Genomic DNA, 16,621 nt, shown 5'->3' on the forward strand with positions numbered 1-16,621 from the left:
AGCTGCTGCCCCCTCTGGCTTGCACACCCAGGGAGCGGCTGTCGGGAGGCTGGGCCTCCCTTCTGGCCGTTGGCATGTGAGGGTTGCAGAGCTCCTTCTGCGGAGCGGGGGTGGGGGCGGGCCGAGCCCAGCCCAGCCCAGCGTGGCTGACAGTTGTGCTGCTTCCCTCACAGCTCCTGCAGAGGCAGGGGGATCGACTCTGGGCCCGGAGGCTTCTCTCCGCCTGCTTCTTGCTGTGGAAGACACAGGTGAGCTCAGGCACATGGCTGCCTTCCCCTTCCGCCCCCCGACTGCAACAGGCCCTTCTCAGGGCTGGGCTGGCAGAGTGGGGCTAGTGCGCCATAGCTGCCTTGGCTCCACAAGGGAGGCGGGAGGGGGGGTTCAGACAAAGCATCTGTTGCCTTCCTGCAGCTAGCTTGGGAGCCAGAGGGCAGAGGGAAGGGAGCAGGCAGGCTCATGCTTAGGCAAAAGCCTTCGGAAGGAGGCCAGATTGATGCCTGGGCTGTGCAGAAAGGTGTCCTTTGCCGCTGGTCTGGGCTGGGCTGGACTGTCTGGCTGCAAACCGCACAGCTCCTCACCCCAGCCCACATGGGCTTTCTCTCCGGCAGCTGGCACACAGGCAGTGGGAGCAGCAGGAAACGGTGCGGGCGCTGTGGCATTGGTCCTGGTCACTGCAGGGGAAGGTCAGTGTTGGCATACGGGAGGGCTGGCCTGTGCATCTGTTGATCTCTGCTTCGCCCTGTGCTGCTGGGGGAGCTGCAAAGCAGCGTGTGTTTCTCAGCAGCCCACGCCCAAATCCTGCATTTGGAGAAGTTCAAAGCAGGGTGAGGCAGATTGCTGCCGCGCTCACCTAAAGTAGCTCTTTGGAACCTGGCCGAGGAGTCTGACCTCCAGCCTTCTTCCCACATAGTTCAGTGTTTGCTCCCTGTCCATCCTTGGCCACGAGGCTCCCACCCTGATTAGCTCCCTGCCCCCACCGGGCGCCCTCCAGGTGTGTTGAACTACCACCCCCACGCTGGCTGGGAGTGATGGGGGTTGTGGTCCAACACATCTGGAGGACCCCCGATTGGGGAAGGCGATGCAAGAACCGTTCCACCTGTGTTGGTAGCGTTGCACAGAAGGCGCCTCTGCACTGCTGCAGGACTGGGCAGCCTCCTCAGCCCAGAGGGCCGCATCTCAAGCGGGAGGGCAGCCGCCCACTTTTGCCCTTCCATCGCATAAGATCGTTCTCGAGAAGGCGGCGACTCCCACGTGATTGCTGTGTGTGCTGCATCTGCTTTCTTGTCACGAGTGTCCCCCAGTCCCAGATCTTTGCTTAAAGGCCTGAGCATGTTGGCTTCCTGCAGCTGGCCCCTGTCTTTCAAAGGGAGCATCTGCCATCCTGGGGCCAAAGTCTTTGCAGCGCGTGAGCGGCTCGCTCACAAGGCAAAGCGGCCACCATCACTTGTGTGTCTTGACTGCAGGTATTTGAGGCTTGGGTAGGATTTGTCCTGGAACAGCAGCGGAAGAAAGGCCGGCTCAAGAGAGCAGTGGAGATCTATCAGGCTGGCCTGCTACGAGAGGGCGTCATCCGCATCCTGAGATATACGGCTGGGGGGAAGCAGTTCCGAGGGCAGCTGCAAGCCCAGCACCAGCTGCAGGTACAAAGAAAGAGACTCCTCCTGCGGCTTTTGTGCATTATTCCCATTGCCTTTTCCACTCACACGCTGCTTCCACGATCGTAGGCTGCTTCCAGGCGAGGCTTTTAGCATGCCGTCATCGCCCTGCCTCAGTCACCAAACTTTATGGAGGAGTCCTGGTGACGTCATCTTCCACTTGTAACCCTCCGGTGTTTCCCTGGTGCTGCTAGTGCCTCTTCCTTATCACAGAAAATCAGTTCAGGAGAAAAAGACAGACCAGCGGCACCAGGCCTTTGGGTGGTGAGTGCCAGGTTGTTATCGGGAAGCAGCCTGTACCTCCTGCTCCATCCACAGTGTTTTCTTTTGGTGTTTGTGCGCTGGCTCAAGGCCGCCTCTGACCATTGCCCCTGGCAGGCGCATCCTTTCTTTATATGGGAACGTGGATCCCCAGAGAGAGAACACCGCGGAGGGGCAGATACAGGCAGTGGCCCTCTTGCAGCTGCTACAGGCACAGGAGCTCCTATGGGAGGAAGGACAGTCAGCTCTTGGAGGTGGGAAGCGTCAGGAGCAAGCCAGGGCAGGGCAGAATTTTTCCTCGTGGCAGCTTCCCAACACTAAAGGCCAGCTCCAAGTCATCCCAACCGAGGAGCCTCGGCAACCAACCAGCCACCGCCAGGACAGGGAAACCAACAGGAGTTGTGTCTGCCTTCCCTTCTGCCCCCACCCCGTCTGCCCTTTCCCTTCTGCCCCCACCCCGTCTGCCCTTTCCCTGGCCAGCTGTGTTAATATCATCCACCAAAGAACAGGACAAGCACCATCCATTCTGTGAACAGTTTTACCAGCTTCTGGAGGACATGATCTGGAGGTGGTTTGGGGATAGAGGAGGGCAAACGAGCTGAGATGTAATCCAGGCAAGACAGAGGTACTGTGGTCTGGGAAGCAGACCAGTCTGGATGGAGGAATGCACCTGGCCTTAAACAGGGTTGCCCTCGCCCTGAAGGCCCAAGCCGCCTTCTGGGAGCGCCCCTGGACTCTGCAGTCAGGCAGTGTAATGCACCTGCTCAGGATGGAGGCGCTGCATTCGATTCTGACTTGTGTCAGGCAGGGGGACCATCAGGCCTCAGTTGGCCTCACTCAGGCCTACCTGCACGTCCTACTCAGAAATGGCAGGTTTCTGTGATTCAGCTATGGGGTTTTGTTCTACTGCATTCTTGTCTTAGGCCTTTCCTCAGCCCCCAGGGTGGCACTGCTAAGAGCAAGAGGGACAAATACCTGTCCATACCTGGATGACCTCCTGGTCAACACACACACACACATACACACACACACAGTGCCTGGAGCATGTTGACCCAGACCATCTTCACACTGCAAACCTAAGCAGGGCCATCCAATTGCTTGGCAGGCCCTGCTCCACCAGGAGTGACTCTCAACGCACAGAGAGACCAGATGTTCTTATCAGTGGAGTTCCTGACTTCAAACCCTACTGGAATTACTACGGATTCACCCCAGGTCTGATTTTTAACCAGAATGCCAGGAATGAAGATAACTTGCCTGAACACCATTTCTTGGGCAAGTTTTCACTCCAGGTTCCTTCAAGCATTCCTCCTGGCCTACCACCTGCAGCAGCCTCAACCCAGACATTCAAGTATCACACAAGGTCCAACATCCCCTCATAGAATCATAGAATAGTATAGAATAGTAGGGTTGGAAGGGGCCTGTAAGATTGTCGAGTCCAACCCCCTGCTCAATGCAAGAATCTAAGTCAAAGCATCCCTGACAGATGGCTGTCCAGCCTCGTCTTGAACGCCTCCAGTGTGGGAGAGCCCCCCACCTCCCTACGTCATTGGTTCCATTGTCGTATTGTTCTAACAGTCAGGAAGTTTTTCCTGAAGTTCAGCCGGAAAATGGCTTCCTGTAACTTGGATCCATTATTCCGTGTCCTGCTCTCTGGGATGATCGAGAAGAGATCCTGGCCTTCCTCTCTGTGACAACCTTTCAAGGACTTGAAGAGCGCTATCCTATCTCCCCTCAGTCTTCTCTTCTCAAGGCTAAACACGCCCAGTTCTTTCAGTCTCTCTTCATAGGGCTTTGTTTCCAGTCCCCTGATCATGTTCGTTGCCCTCCTCTGAACCCTCTCCAGTTTGTCTGCATCCTTCTTAATGTGCGGTGCCCACAACTGGACACAGTACTCCAGATGAGGCCCAATCAGTGCTGAGTAGAGGGGAACTAGTACTTCCCAGGATTTGGAAGCTATACTTCTATTAATGCAGCCCAAAAGAGCATTTGCCTTTTTTGCAGCCACATCACATTATTGGCTCATATTCAGCTTGTGATCGACAACAATTCCAAGATCCTTCTCGCTTGTAGGGTTGTTGAGCCATGTATCCCCCACCTTGTAACTGTGCATTTGGTTTCTTTTTCCTAGGTGCAGAACTTGGCATGTATCCCTATTAAATGTCATTCTGTTGTCTTCTGCCCAGTGCTCCAGTCTATCCAGATCACTTTGAATTTTGTTTCTGTCTTCCAGGCTATTAGCTATCCGGCCCAATTTGGTGTCATCTGCAAATTTGATCAGCATTCCCTGCACCCCCTCCTCCAAGTCATTCATAAAAATGTTGAAGAGCACTGGGCCCAGGACTGAGCCCTGCAGTACACCGCTTGTTACCTCTCCCCAGTTTGAGAAGATCCCATTGAGAAGCAGTCTTTGAGTCCGATTCTGTAGCCACCTGTGGATCCACCTGATAGTTGTTTCATCTAGCCCACTTTGAGCTAGTTTGCTCATCAGGAGATCATGGGGCACTTTGTCGAAAGCTTTGCTGAAGTTGAGGAATCCACAGCATTCCCACAGTCCACAGGGGAGGTGACTTGATCAACAAATGAGATCAGATTCGTCTGGCAGGATTTGTTCTTGACAAATCCATGTTGGCTTCGAGTCATCACTGCATTGTTTTCAAGGTGCTTACAGATGGATTGCTTTAGAATCTGCTCCAGAATTTTCCCAGGGATTGATGTCAGACTGACTGGTCTGTAGTTCCCTGGTTCCTCCTTTTGGCCCTTTTTGAAGATAGGGACAACATTAGCCCTCCTCCAGTCATCTGGCACTTCCCCCGTCCTCCATGATTTCTCAAAGAGAATAGACAGTGGTTCTGAGAGTTCTTCTACCAGTTCCTTTATTGCTCTAGGATGCAGTTCATCTGGCCCTGGAGATGTGAACGCATTCAAAGTAATTAGGTGTTCCTTGACCATATGCCCATCGATCTCAAGCTGCAATCCTGCCCCTTCAGCCTGAACTTCACCTTTGCCTGGGGGATCATAGGCCCTCTTTTGGGAGAAGATTGAGGGGAAGTAGGAATTGAGCACCTCTGCCTTTTCCTTGTCATCTGTTACCATTTTGCCATCCTTATTTAATAGTTGAAGCATCATTTCTTTCCTCTGTCTTTTACTATGCACAGAGCTGAAGAAAGCCTTTTTGTTGCTTTTAGCATTCCTCACTAACCTCAGCTCGTTCTCAGCTTTAGCCTTCCTGATGCCATCCCTACAATTCTGTGCTACCTGCCTGTACTCTTCCTTTGTAGCTTGGCTTTCTTTCCACTTCCTGTATGTGTCATTTTTTGTTTTCAGGTCATCTCTAAGCTTTTCATGAAGCCACATTGGCTTTTTCTGTTGTCTTCCACCTTTTTTTCTTGTTGGAATTGTTTGTAATTGTGCCTTAAGAATTTCCTTTTTTAAGAACTCCCACCCATCTTGGACTCCTTTTCTCATTAGTGTTGCTTGCCATGGGACCTTAGTGATCATTGTTCTGAGGTTATTAAATTTGGCTTTCCTAAAATCCAGGGTTCGCGTTTGGCTACACTCGGCTTTTGCTTCCTTTAGAACCAAGAACTCAAGTATAACATGGTCACTTTCCCCCAGAGTTCCCATAACTGCTACTTTATCCACTATGTCATCTCTGTTGGTTGGAATCAAGTCAAGTATAGCCAATTCTCTAGTTCCTTCCTCTGTTTTCTGTAGGAGGAAATTATCAGCAACACAAGTCAGGAACCTCTTGGAGGGGCCATGTTTTGCAGAATTTGTCTCCCAACAAATATAAAAGAAATTGAGGTCCCCCATTACTACTAACTACATCATGCTTCCTTGAAACATTGGCTATTTGCTTTTCAAAAGTTTCATCCTCTCCTTGATTGGGTGGCCGGTAGTAGACCATAATCCTTAATACAGATGCCTCTCTTACTGATGGGGAAGCCCCAGTGGGGCGGGGGCTCCCGTTTAGGAAAGATTCTGGGGAAAGCAACAACTTCTTGGAGTTCAGAGCAATCAAGGTGGTCCTTTGTCATTTCGCCCATGAGTGGCGGGGACAATACATCCTGATCTGGATGGACAGTACAAAAGCCAAGGCCTAAATCAACAGACAAGGGGACACACACTCCCAAAGCTTGCAGAGGGAGGTGGTCTCCTTGTTCTCCTGTGCAGAGATACTCCTACTGTCCATCAAGGTGGAGCACCCTCAGCCTAAACAGAGGTGGGTGGAGTTGTCAGAAAACCAGTCATGAATCTCTCTGGAATGCTGAGCAACAGCAAAGTTCCAAGGAGGGGTAGCAGAGATAGTGGATGGCCATATAGATAATTCCACCCCACACCATTCCAAGCATGATCAGGAAGATCATCTTGATCACCCTAACATGGCCCAAGCAACCATGATTCTTGGACCAGTTGAATTTATTAATAGTAGTTCCATGGAACCTACATCAAGGTCCTGAACTGGGCCTTCTGAAACTACCTACCTGGAGACTGGGTAGGGTATTCCAAGTCACCTCCAGAAATGTTTCCAGATGCTTTCCTGCCAACAGGATGTGCTTTCTCAAATGGAAGGCAGTCATTGGTTAGTGTCAGCAGAACAACAAGGAACCACTCTCAGCAGCACAGCGGAGGTACTCGAGTTCCTTTAGGTCAGCCTGACCAGTGGCTTGAAATGTGTCACCCAAAAGAGCCATGGTTCAGCCCTAACGAGTCTACTGAGTGTTCCCAGGTCCTCCTCTCTGGTTAGCCACCCACACATCCACAGGTTTCTGTGGATGGCCTCTCCCCTCAGTCCCCCAGCTGTGCATAAGTGCTCACCTGGAAGCTCAGTGTGATTCTGAAAGCCCTCCCCAGGAGCCCCTGGCTGTAGCAACACCCAGAGTTCTGCCTCTGAAGGCCCTTTTCCTAGTAGTGGTGATGTCAACTCGCAGATTGTTGGATCTCAGAGTTCTTTCAGCTGAGAAGGAACTGTGCATCTTTCACTGGGCTAAGGGAGTCCAATGACTAAACCCAACCTTTATCCAAGCAGGCACAGAGACCTGTTCTTTTTCACAGGGAACAGGGACCTGTTCTTCCTCCCTTCTTTGGACCCATTCCACATCACCCCTCCAAAGAGAACAGCACGCTTTGGAGGTGTGCAGGACTATCAAGTTCTCCATTGACAGGTCGAAGCCGCATCATCAACACAGCTCATTCTTCCTCTCTTGGAAGGAGGAGAGAATTCATGGCTTCTCTAGCTTAATGGCTGCAGAAATGCACTCCAAAATCCCCAAGGGCATTGCAGCTCACTCCAAGGAGGGGGATTTCCACTACAGCAGCTTTCTGGCCAAGGTCCCCACTGGAGGAGAGGGAGACTTTGGCCAGCTGGGAGCCTCCCCGTTGGTAGTGCATACCTCTAGGAGGCACTGTAAAATGGACTGATCTGTGGCCCTTGGGGGCATGCCCTCCAAAGAATCTTGTGCCCATAGAGGGAGCCAGCTTCAGGGGTGGTTGGCTTTGGGGTTCCCACCCTGAGATGCTGGTTTTTGGCATCTGTATCCCAGTGGCCCTCCTCCCCTTGAGGGGAGAAACAGAAACTACCTGTGAATTTCTGTTCCTCTGGAGGGAAGGAGGGCCTCTTTGTGGCTGATGCCTTCTGTGAGTGTTGGTTCTTCCTTTTTCATATTCAGAGTAAGGGTTTTTCCAGGAGGAGAACAATAGGTGGTCAGCTCCATCCCATACTACACTTCTCTCAACAGGCTGGGTCCTGATTCTGTGTGAGCTCCTACCTTACTATGGGATGGGGGATATTTGAGGCGGGGGCGGTGGTCACCTTATGGTGCCAAACAAACCCTGGTTAAGTTTCATGGCAATGTGTCTCTGTTTGGGCCCTCTGTTATTTTTTTATGGGTTTTTCATTCCTTGTTTTGTCTCTTTGGGCATGCTGAGTTGGACTGGAGCATCTGGAAGCTGTTGCGGGGGGGGGGAGGCCCTCCTTCGCTCCTCCAGATTCAAGATTGGAGAGGGCCTTCCTGGCCTTGGAGTAGGAGCCTTTCCTTAGGCCAGCTGCCCTCCTTCCTTCTCTCCATCACTATGGAGTGGTGGCATAGTAGCAGCCCATAGTAGCTGGGCTGCTACTGTGGTGTCACGACTGTATTACACCTGTCTTGAAAGACCTGCCAGTTCTTTTCTTGGCACAATTCAAGGTGTTTGTTTTAACCTCTAAAGATCTAAACAGCTTAGGGCCTGGCTATCCAAGGGATGTCCTGTCTCATTATGAACCCGTCAGTTATTAAAATGTGTGGGACTAGCTCTCTCGAAGGCACCATTGCCAGCAGAGGCCCATTTGCCGGGTCCGTGGGAAAGGGCTTTCTCTTGCGTTGCCCCCAAACAGTGGAACGGGCTCCCTCAGGAACTAAGATCAGCCACCATGCTTTACTTTTAGAAAGGGTGCGAAGACACATTTTCATTTAGACTTTTAAATTATAGTTTTAATGTTTTACGGTTTTTAACGTTCTTGTTTTTATTGTGTTACTGTTTTATTGTTTTAAATTTTTGTGTACCGCCTTGATGGCTTTTTAGCAAACAAGGCAGGATATAAATGTGAATAGTAAATCCCTAAAATGTAAGCATAATTGCCTGGCCAGCTTGGCCCCTCCTTGGAGCAGGCTGATGAGACACGCCCCCCCTTGCGCCCTGGCCTGCCTCCCCCCCCCCCCCGCCCTCTGCTGCTGCTTTGTGTCTGCAGGTCTCCTGCCACCGCCAGCAGTCGGTCCGTCGCTGCGCCCTGCTCTGGAAACGGAAGGCTCTTTGCCGGAAGGAACGCCTCTGCCTTGCAGGATCCCCTCTCAAGAAGCGAGTGACGTTCCAGGTGCCTGTGCCAGGTGCAGCCTCCAGCACTCATGGAGAGCTTGGAGAGAGGGCACGTCTGTCTTGTGTGCCGAGGCCTGCTCAGAGTGACCATCCGCCCCTCTTCCAGGCTGCTGGAGACTCCATCCTCACTGAGCTGTGAGTAAAAGCAAAGCTGCCACCTTCCCCAGGCTCGCTTCTACTTAAGACACTGAAGGGGGAATTGCAGTGCGACTCCCCCCCCACACCCACCCCGCTCTTGACTGTGCAATCCGGTCAGCTGCTCTGGGGCCCAAGGATTGTTTGAGGCGGCATGCCAGGGTGCGAGGCACGGCCAAACTGCTAGTAGCTGTTTCTGTGGTGAAACTTCCCACGGCAGCTCGCAGCCTGGGCTCTCGCAAGCCGAGGAATCAGACCTCTTTAGGATTGTGGGACAGCGACACAGGGCTGCTGCTGGAAACGGCGTTCTTGTGCCAAGTTCTCCCCCTTCTGACCCTACCTTCCTGCCATCAGTATGCTGTGCCTTTCCCTCTTCCTGCTCCACGTTATGGGCTGCTGCAGGCTGCGATTGGGAAACGCACATCGTACAATATGTTACAGGGGAGGGGGAAACTATGTGAAGTTAGCAGCCCAGTGCCCCCACTACTGTGCCCTAAATGAGGGCCACTTGGGCACAACACCTTGAAATGAGGAACAGCACCCTTTCTCTGGAAAATGCCATGACAGCTAGAGGGGGGTGTCTCTGAGCATCAGAAGCTGCCATCCTGGGTCAGCCCCCCCCCCCCCCGCTTGGTCCATCTAGCCCAGTATTGTCAGCACTGACTGGCAGCAGCTCGCCAGGGTTTCAGGGAGTTTTTCCAGCCCTGCCCAGAGATGCCATTGGGGATTGAACCAGGGACCTTCTGCTCTACCACTGAGCCACGGCCCTCTCCCTTTGGAAGAACCGGGAATTCATCAAGTTGTGGATGTCTTGTGTATGGAATAGAGAGAGACTGAAATAAACTCCTTTTGGCAATTGAACTCTCCCTAGAATGAGATGGAAGTATAGGAAGCTGCCTCATATGCGTTAGACTGTTTCTCCATCTAGCCCAGGATGCTGTGCTCTGACTCTCCAGGATCTTGGGCCGAGAAGGCTCTTCCCCATCACGGCTGCCAGATCCTTCTAATTGGAGATGCCGAGGACATGCAAAGCATCTGCTCTCCACCAAGCTACAGCTCCTCCCTAATGCATCAAGAGCTTTCCGTATTAGTCAGAACACAGTTGGGCTTAGGCAAGGATTCTGCAAGGGGCAGCATAAAAATGCGCTTCAGATCAGGGACATCCTTGGTGGAGACACTTGGGAGATGTTGCAGATCCGTTCCCAGCCCGGAGACACTTGAGCAAGCGGAAGCGCTTCTGCAACAGCATGGATTTTGGCTTGCTCTTGTCAGCCTCACCTACAGTGGTGGATGTTGCCTTTTCACCCTGGTAGTGTGTGAGAAGGGAAAACCTCACCCTGAAATACCCCATAGAACTTCCTGAAGGCCCAGAACACACTGGACACTTTCGCTAAACACTTTTCTACAGAAAGGGGTCCTTCCTTGTACACAGCACCTTTGAGATACTTGACTCTTACACCTCCCCATCATATGATGCCCTTATCGGGGGAGCCGCACGCTTGGCAGAAGGGACAGCGACAGGGGGAGAAGGAAGGTCAAGCAGGTGGGGCTGCCCCAATGCAGAACTGCTGGTGCTGCTCCGTGGGGCGTAGATGTGCTGCTGCTGCTTCGCTGCGACGCCTCTAACACTCCCTGCTATCCCAGGCATGCAGCCCGCCAGGTGAGGCTACAGCCACGCAGACCAGATTTCCTGCTGCCGTCTCCGGAGAGAAAGGAACTGCCTAGGCCTGCCTGGAAGGGGTAGGTATGAATACGCCACTTCCAGACATGACCAGAAATGTTGGAGCAAGGACTGCTGGGGCCCCTGCTGCCCTTCTGTACTGCAAGGCATTTCTGGGGGCCAGGGTCAGTGGTCACTTTGACCCCAGGCACAGAATGAAGAGGAGCCAGAGTAGCATTTTGGCCATTTATGTAGATATGAGCTAGAGTAAGCCTGCTCAGCTGTTATTTTCCTGATAATGAAATAAGACCCCCAAAGAATGTTCTTATGCGACTGCATTCCCTACTCATTGGCCCCTTTATGGTTGTGGAATAACAGACTGCCGTTTTCATGGTCAGGTAGCATTGTAGCTGTTCTATGTCTTCACCTTTAAGCCAAATGAAAAGGGCTCTCAACAAATCTGGTCCTCCTCTTCTAGGCCAGAGAGCCGGCCTGGGGTTGTGCAGCAAACTGTTCCGAGCAAGCCGCCTGCTCCAGCAGGTGCCCTTTTGCCATCCACCCAAGGCAGGGACACTTCTCTGCCCTGGTCCAGCAGCTGCAGCCACTCACCGCTCCACCTTCCCCAGTCTGCTCCGCAGCCCTATGTGACCCCTTGGCAGAATAGCACAGCCTGTCCAAAGCCGGAGCTGTGGCCCCCCTCCTGCTTCCTGCCACGGATGAGAGAGAGACCAGAAATGGTGAGTTTCCATGTGCTCATGGCCAGCCAGTGTGTCTGCTTCAGTGCGTCACGGGGGTGGGTACCCACCAGTCCCCTTGCTCAAGCCAGCCAGAGACTTGATCTGCCTCGGCAGAGCTCCGAGTGAAGGCCCTTTGATCTGAAAGGGCCAAGATCTTGGAATTGTTGTCGATCACAAGCTGAAGATGAGCCAACAATGGGATGTGGCTGCAAAAAAGGCAAATGGTCTTTTGGGCTGCATTCATAGAGGCATTGCTTCCAAATCCCGGGAAGTACTAGTTCCCCTCTGTTCAGCACTGGTGAGGCCTCATCTGTAGTACTGTGTCCAGTTTTGGGCACCACACTTTAAGAAGGATGCAGACAAACTGGAGAGGGTTCAGAGGAGGGCAACAAAGATGATCAGGGGACTGGAAACAAAGCCCTATGAGGAGAGACTGAAAGAACTGGGCATGTTTAGCCTTTAGAAGAGAAGACTGAGGGGAGAGATGATAGCACTCTTCAAGTACTTGAAAGGTTGTCACAGAGAGGAAGGCCAGGCTCTCCTCTCAGTCATCCCAGAGTGCAGGACACGGAAGAATGGGCTCAAGTGACAGGAAGCCAGATTCCGGCTGAACATCAGGAGAAACTTCCTGACTGTTAGAGCAATACGACAATGGAACCAGTTTCCTGGGGAGGTGGTGGGCTCTCCCACACTGGAGGCATTCCAGACGAGGCTGGTCAGCCACCTGTCAGGGTTGCTCTGACTTGGATTCCTGCATTGAGCAGCGGGTTGGACTCGATGGCCTTGTAGGCCCCTTCCAACCCTACCATTCTATGATTGTATGATTCTCTCCCTGGTAGCCTTGCTTTATGACATGGAGCTCTCACTGTGCTTGTTTTTAAGATGGGGATCCTTTGTGCCAGGCTTCCCCAGCTGGTGCCCTCCAGCTATGTTGGACATGGCTGGGAATGATGGGAGTTGCAGTCCAGTCCAGCACATCTGGAGGACATGGGATTGTACAAGGCTGTTTTGTGCCCGTCATAAGAAGGGCTCGTGTGCCTTACAACCGCACCGATAAGCACTACTCTTGAGTGGCTGACGCACAGAGCTCTCTCACTGCTCTCTTCTTCTGCCTTTCAGGTGGAGTCTTTGGGCCTTCAGCCTGGACGGCATTCCCCTAGCCCTGCCGTTGCAGCCAGTTGCAAGGAGAGAAAGGCAGCAGACCCAAGAGCAGGTTTGCTACTGCCTGAAGATTTTAAGAGGAGAGCGAGCCCTCTTCCCCTTTGTGGAACAGCAGGTAATATTGCTGGCTCTGTGTATGCCTGTTCCCACCACAAGAGGCAAAAGCCTTTTTCCTGTTGGCAAGTTCCAAATTCTGCAGGGAGACACTGAGCGTGTCTCTGTTTCAAACAGAAAGGGGACTGCTTGCCTTGTAGAAAGGATACAGGGCCTTTGCAGGGGCCTCCAGTTTGAGCTCCTTTTGAAGTAGATTGCATTGTCAGCAAGCAGGGCAAGGGAAGCACCCACTCTCTCTTTCTCTCCCTCCCTCCAGGTGAGCAGGTCCTGGCATCAGCCCAGCAGGAGGCTCTGGAGGCCATGTTTAATATGGGAGCATGGGGAAAGGGATCAAAAGTTCAAAAGATTCAGGAACGCGTGTCTCTCTTTTGGTTTTAGGAACCAAAGAACAAGAGCAGCAAATGGACAGTTTCCCACAGGAGGCCAAAGTTCACAAACAGCTGGTGGCCGAGCTCCACTGCATTGGGCGGAAAATGCAGCATTTCCACAACAACCAGCGGGAGCTGAAGTGTGTAGGCCCACACCCCTTTCCCCCTTGGGTTCAGGGCTTGGGCTTCTATATTGTAAGGATAGGTCAGTTCAGAACATTGTCATAGGAAGGAGCCACAGCTTGAGGGTGCTGTTTGTGCTGCATGATGTGATCCCAGTCCAAGTGGGCGGCTGAACTGGGCATATCATAGAATCATAGAATAGTAGGGTTGGAAGGGGCCTACAAGGCCATCGAGTCCAACCCCCTGCTCAGTGCAGGAATCCAAGTCAGAGTATCCCTGACAGGTGGCTGTCCAGCCTCGTCTTGAAGGCCTCCAGTGTGGGAGAGGGAGAGCCCACCACCTCCCTAGGGAATGGGTTCCATTGTCGTATTGCTCTAACAGTCAGGAAGATTTTCCTGATGTTCAGCCGGAATCTGGCTTCCTGCAACTTGAGCCCATTATTCTGTGTCCTGCACTCTGGGATGATCGAGAAGAGATCCTGGCCTTCCTCTCTGTGACAACCTTTCAAGGACTTGAAGAGCGCTATCCTATCTCCCCTCAGTCTTCTCTTCTCAAGGCTAAACACGCCCAGTTCTTTCAGTCTCTCTTCATAGGGCTCTGTTTCCAGTCCCCTCATCATCTTTGTTGCCCTCCTCTGAACCCTCTCCAGTTTGTCTGCATCCTTCTTAAAGTGTGGTGCCCAGAACTGGACACAGTACTCCAGATGAGGTCTAACCAATGCTGAGTAGAGGGGAACTAGTACTTCCCGGGATTTGGAAGCTATGCTCCCATTAATGCAGCCCAAAATAGCATTGGCCTTTTTTGCAGCCACATCACATTGTTGGCTCATCTTCAGCTTGTGATCGACAACAATTCCAGGATCCTCCTCGCTTGTAGTATTGTTGAGCCACGTATCCCCCATCTTGTAACTGTGCATTTAGTTTCTTTTTCCTACGTGCAGAACTTGGCATTTATCCCTATTCAATGTCATTCTGTTGTTTTCTGCCCAGCGCTCCAGTCTATCCAGATCTCTTTGAATTTTGTTTCTGTCTTCCAAAGTATTAGCTATCCCGCCCAATTTTGTGTCATCTGCAAATTTGATCAGCATTCCCTGCACCCCCTCCTCCAAGTCATTCATAAAAATGTTGAAGAGCACTGGGCCCAGGACTGAGCCCTGCGGTACCCCACTCGTTACCTCTCCCCAGCTTGAGAAGGTCCCATTGATAAGCACTCTTTGAGTCCGATTCTGTAGCCAACTGTGGATCCACCGGATCGTTGTTTCATCTAGCCCACTTTGAGCTAGTTTGCTCATCAGGAGATCATGGGGCACTTTGTTGAAAGCTTTGCTGAAGTCGAGGTATATGATGTCTACAGCATTCCCACGGTCCACAAGGGAGGTGACTTGATCAACAAATGAGATCAGGTTGGTCTGGCAGGACTTGTTCTTGACAAATTCAGGTTGGCTTCGAGTCATCACTGCATTGTTTTCAAGGTGCTTACAGATGGATTGCTTTATCATCTGCTCCAGAATTTTCCCAGGGATTGATGTCAGACTGACTGGTCTGTAGTTCCCAGGTTCCTCCTTTTTGCCCTTGTTGAAGATAGGGACAACATTAGCCCTCCTCCAGTCATCTGGCACTTCATCCGTCCTCCATGATTGCTCAAAGAGAATAGACAGCGGTTCTGAGAGTTCTTCTGCCAGTTCCTTTATTACTCTAGGATGCAATTCATCTGGCCCTGGAGATTTGAACTCCTTCAAAGTAATTAGGTGTTCCTTGACCATATGCCTATCGATCTCAAGCTGCAATCCTGCCCCTTTAGCCTGTACTTTGCCTTTGCCAGGGGGTTATAATACATTTCTGCCTTTTCTTTGTCATCTATTATCGTTTTGCCATCCTTATTTAATAGCTGAACCACCATTTCTTTCCTCTGTCTTTTACTATGCAGGTATCTGAAGAAAGCCTTTTTGTTGTTTTTAGCATCCCTCACTAACCTGAGCTCGTTCTCAGCTTTAGCCTTCCTGATGCCATTCCTGCAATTCTGTGCTACCTGCCTGTACTCTTCCTTTGTAACCTGGCCTTCTTTCCACTTCCTATATGTGTCCTTTTTTGTTTTCAGGTCATCCCTAAGCTTTTTGTGAAACCACATTGGCTTCTTCTGTTGTCTTCCACCCTTTCTTCTTGTTGGAATTGTTTTAATTGTGTAATTGTGCCTTGATAATTTCCTTTTTTAAAAGCTCCCACCCATCTTGGACTCCTTTTCTCGCTAGCATCGCTTGCCATGGGACCTTACTGATAATTGTTCTGAGTTTATGAAAATCAGCTTTCCTAAAATCCAGGGTACGCATTTGACTACACTCGGCTTTTGCTTCCCTTAGAACCAAGAACTGAAGTACAACATGGTCGCTTTCCCCCAGAGTTCCTGTAACTGCTACTTTATCCACTAAGTCATCTCTGTTGGTTAGGATCAAGTCAAGGATAGCCGATCCTCTAGTTCCTTCCTCTACTTTCTGTAGGAGGAAGTTATCCGCCACACAAGTCAGGAATTTCCTGGCCATGTTTTGCAGAATTTGTCTCCCAACAAATATCGGGGAAATTGAAGTCCCCCATTACTACTACATTATGCTTCCTTAAAACGTTGGCTATTTGCTTTTGAAAAGTTTCATCCTTGTCTTCTCCTTGATTGGGTGGCCGGTAGTAGACTCCGACCACCAGGTTCCTTTTATTCTTTGCTCCATTTATTTTGACCCAGATGCTCTCAATGGGGCTACCAAGCTCATCCTCCTGTATTTCTGTGCAGAGATATGCATTTTTAACATACAGTGCAACCCCACCTCCCTTTCTGTTTCTCCTGTTCTTTTTGAACAAGTTATATCCTTCAATTGCTGTATTCCAGTCATGAGAGTCATCCCACCAAGTCTCAGTTATACCTATCAAGTCATAATTTCCCTCCTGTATTAAGAGTTCAAGTTCATTCTGTTGGTTTCCCATACTCTGGGCATTAGTATATAGACATCGAAGACCATGTGCTTCATAGTCTGGCTTTCTTCCTACATGTGTCTGAAGATTATTATTGGGCGCTATTGGAGCTGTTCTCTCTGTTGCGGTGCATGAGCCTTCGTCCATTGTTACCCCCAACTTTAGATCTCTCTTCCCCGTAGGATTCAGTTTAAAGCCCTCCTGATGAAGTTCTTCATGCTGTGGCCAAACACATTCTTCCCAGCCCTTGTGAGGTGAAACCCGTCCCTTGCCAACAGCCCATCTTCCAGGAAGTATAGCCCGTGGTCCCAGAATCCAGATGTCTCTCGTCAGCACCGCCTTCGTAGCCAGTCATTCACCCGGAGTATTTTTCGTTCCCTTTCTAGCCCTCTTCTAACTACTGGAAGGATGGATGAGAAAACTATCTGGGCCCCAAAGTTCTTGAGTTTCCTTCCCAAAGCTTCAAAGTGTGACGTGATCTCTTCGTAGCTCCGCTTGGAGGTATCGTTTGTTCCCACATGGATGAGAAGAAAGGGGTACCTGTCAGTGGGCTTTATGAGTGCAGGCAACCTTTCAGTCACATCTCTAATCTGTCCTC

The 16,621-nt window shown here is 51.2% G+C and overlaps 1 protein-coding gene across 24 annotated transcripts in view; it reads left to right on the forward strand.

Annotated features, from left to right (window-relative positions):
- Nucleotides 1-16,621, forward strand: part of SFI1 (SFI1 centrin binding protein) — a 67,560-nt gene that overhangs the window by 46,406 nt on the left and 4,533 nt on the right. For 15 of the 24 annotated variants that reach the window (XM_084819826.1, XM_084819830.1, XM_084819832.1 and 12 more), the window contains 8 exons: nucleotides 174-248; nucleotides 609-683; nucleotides 1,464-1,640; nucleotides 8,644-8,903; nucleotides 10,548-10,643; nucleotides 11,042-11,300; nucleotides 12,420-12,576; nucleotides 12,954-13,083. In XM_084819826.1, the coding sequence (XP_084675952.1) occupies nucleotides 174-248; nucleotides 609-683; nucleotides 1,464-1,640; nucleotides 8,644-8,903; nucleotides 10,548-10,643; nucleotides 11,042-11,300; nucleotides 12,420-12,576; nucleotides 12,954-13,083 (1,229 nt within the window). Of the gene's footprint in view, nucleotides 1-173; nucleotides 249-608; nucleotides 684-1,463; nucleotides 1,641-8,643; nucleotides 8,904-10,547; nucleotides 10,644-11,041; nucleotides 11,301-12,419; nucleotides 12,577-12,953; nucleotides 13,164-16,409; nucleotides 16,525-16,621 lie in introns of those variants that run through there. The other 9 variants (XM_084819835.1, XM_084819838.1, XM_084819833.1 and 6 more) reach the window with 6 other exon arrangements.

The sequence above is a fragment of the Heloderma suspectum genome, chromosome 13, assembly GCF_057233095.1.
Source record: "Heloderma suspectum isolate Gila_16-S chromosome 13, 16-S_ref, whole genome shotgun sequence".
Classification (NCBI taxonomy): domain Eukaryota; kingdom Metazoa; phylum Chordata; class Lepidosauria; order Squamata; family Helodermatidae; genus Heloderma; species Heloderma suspectum.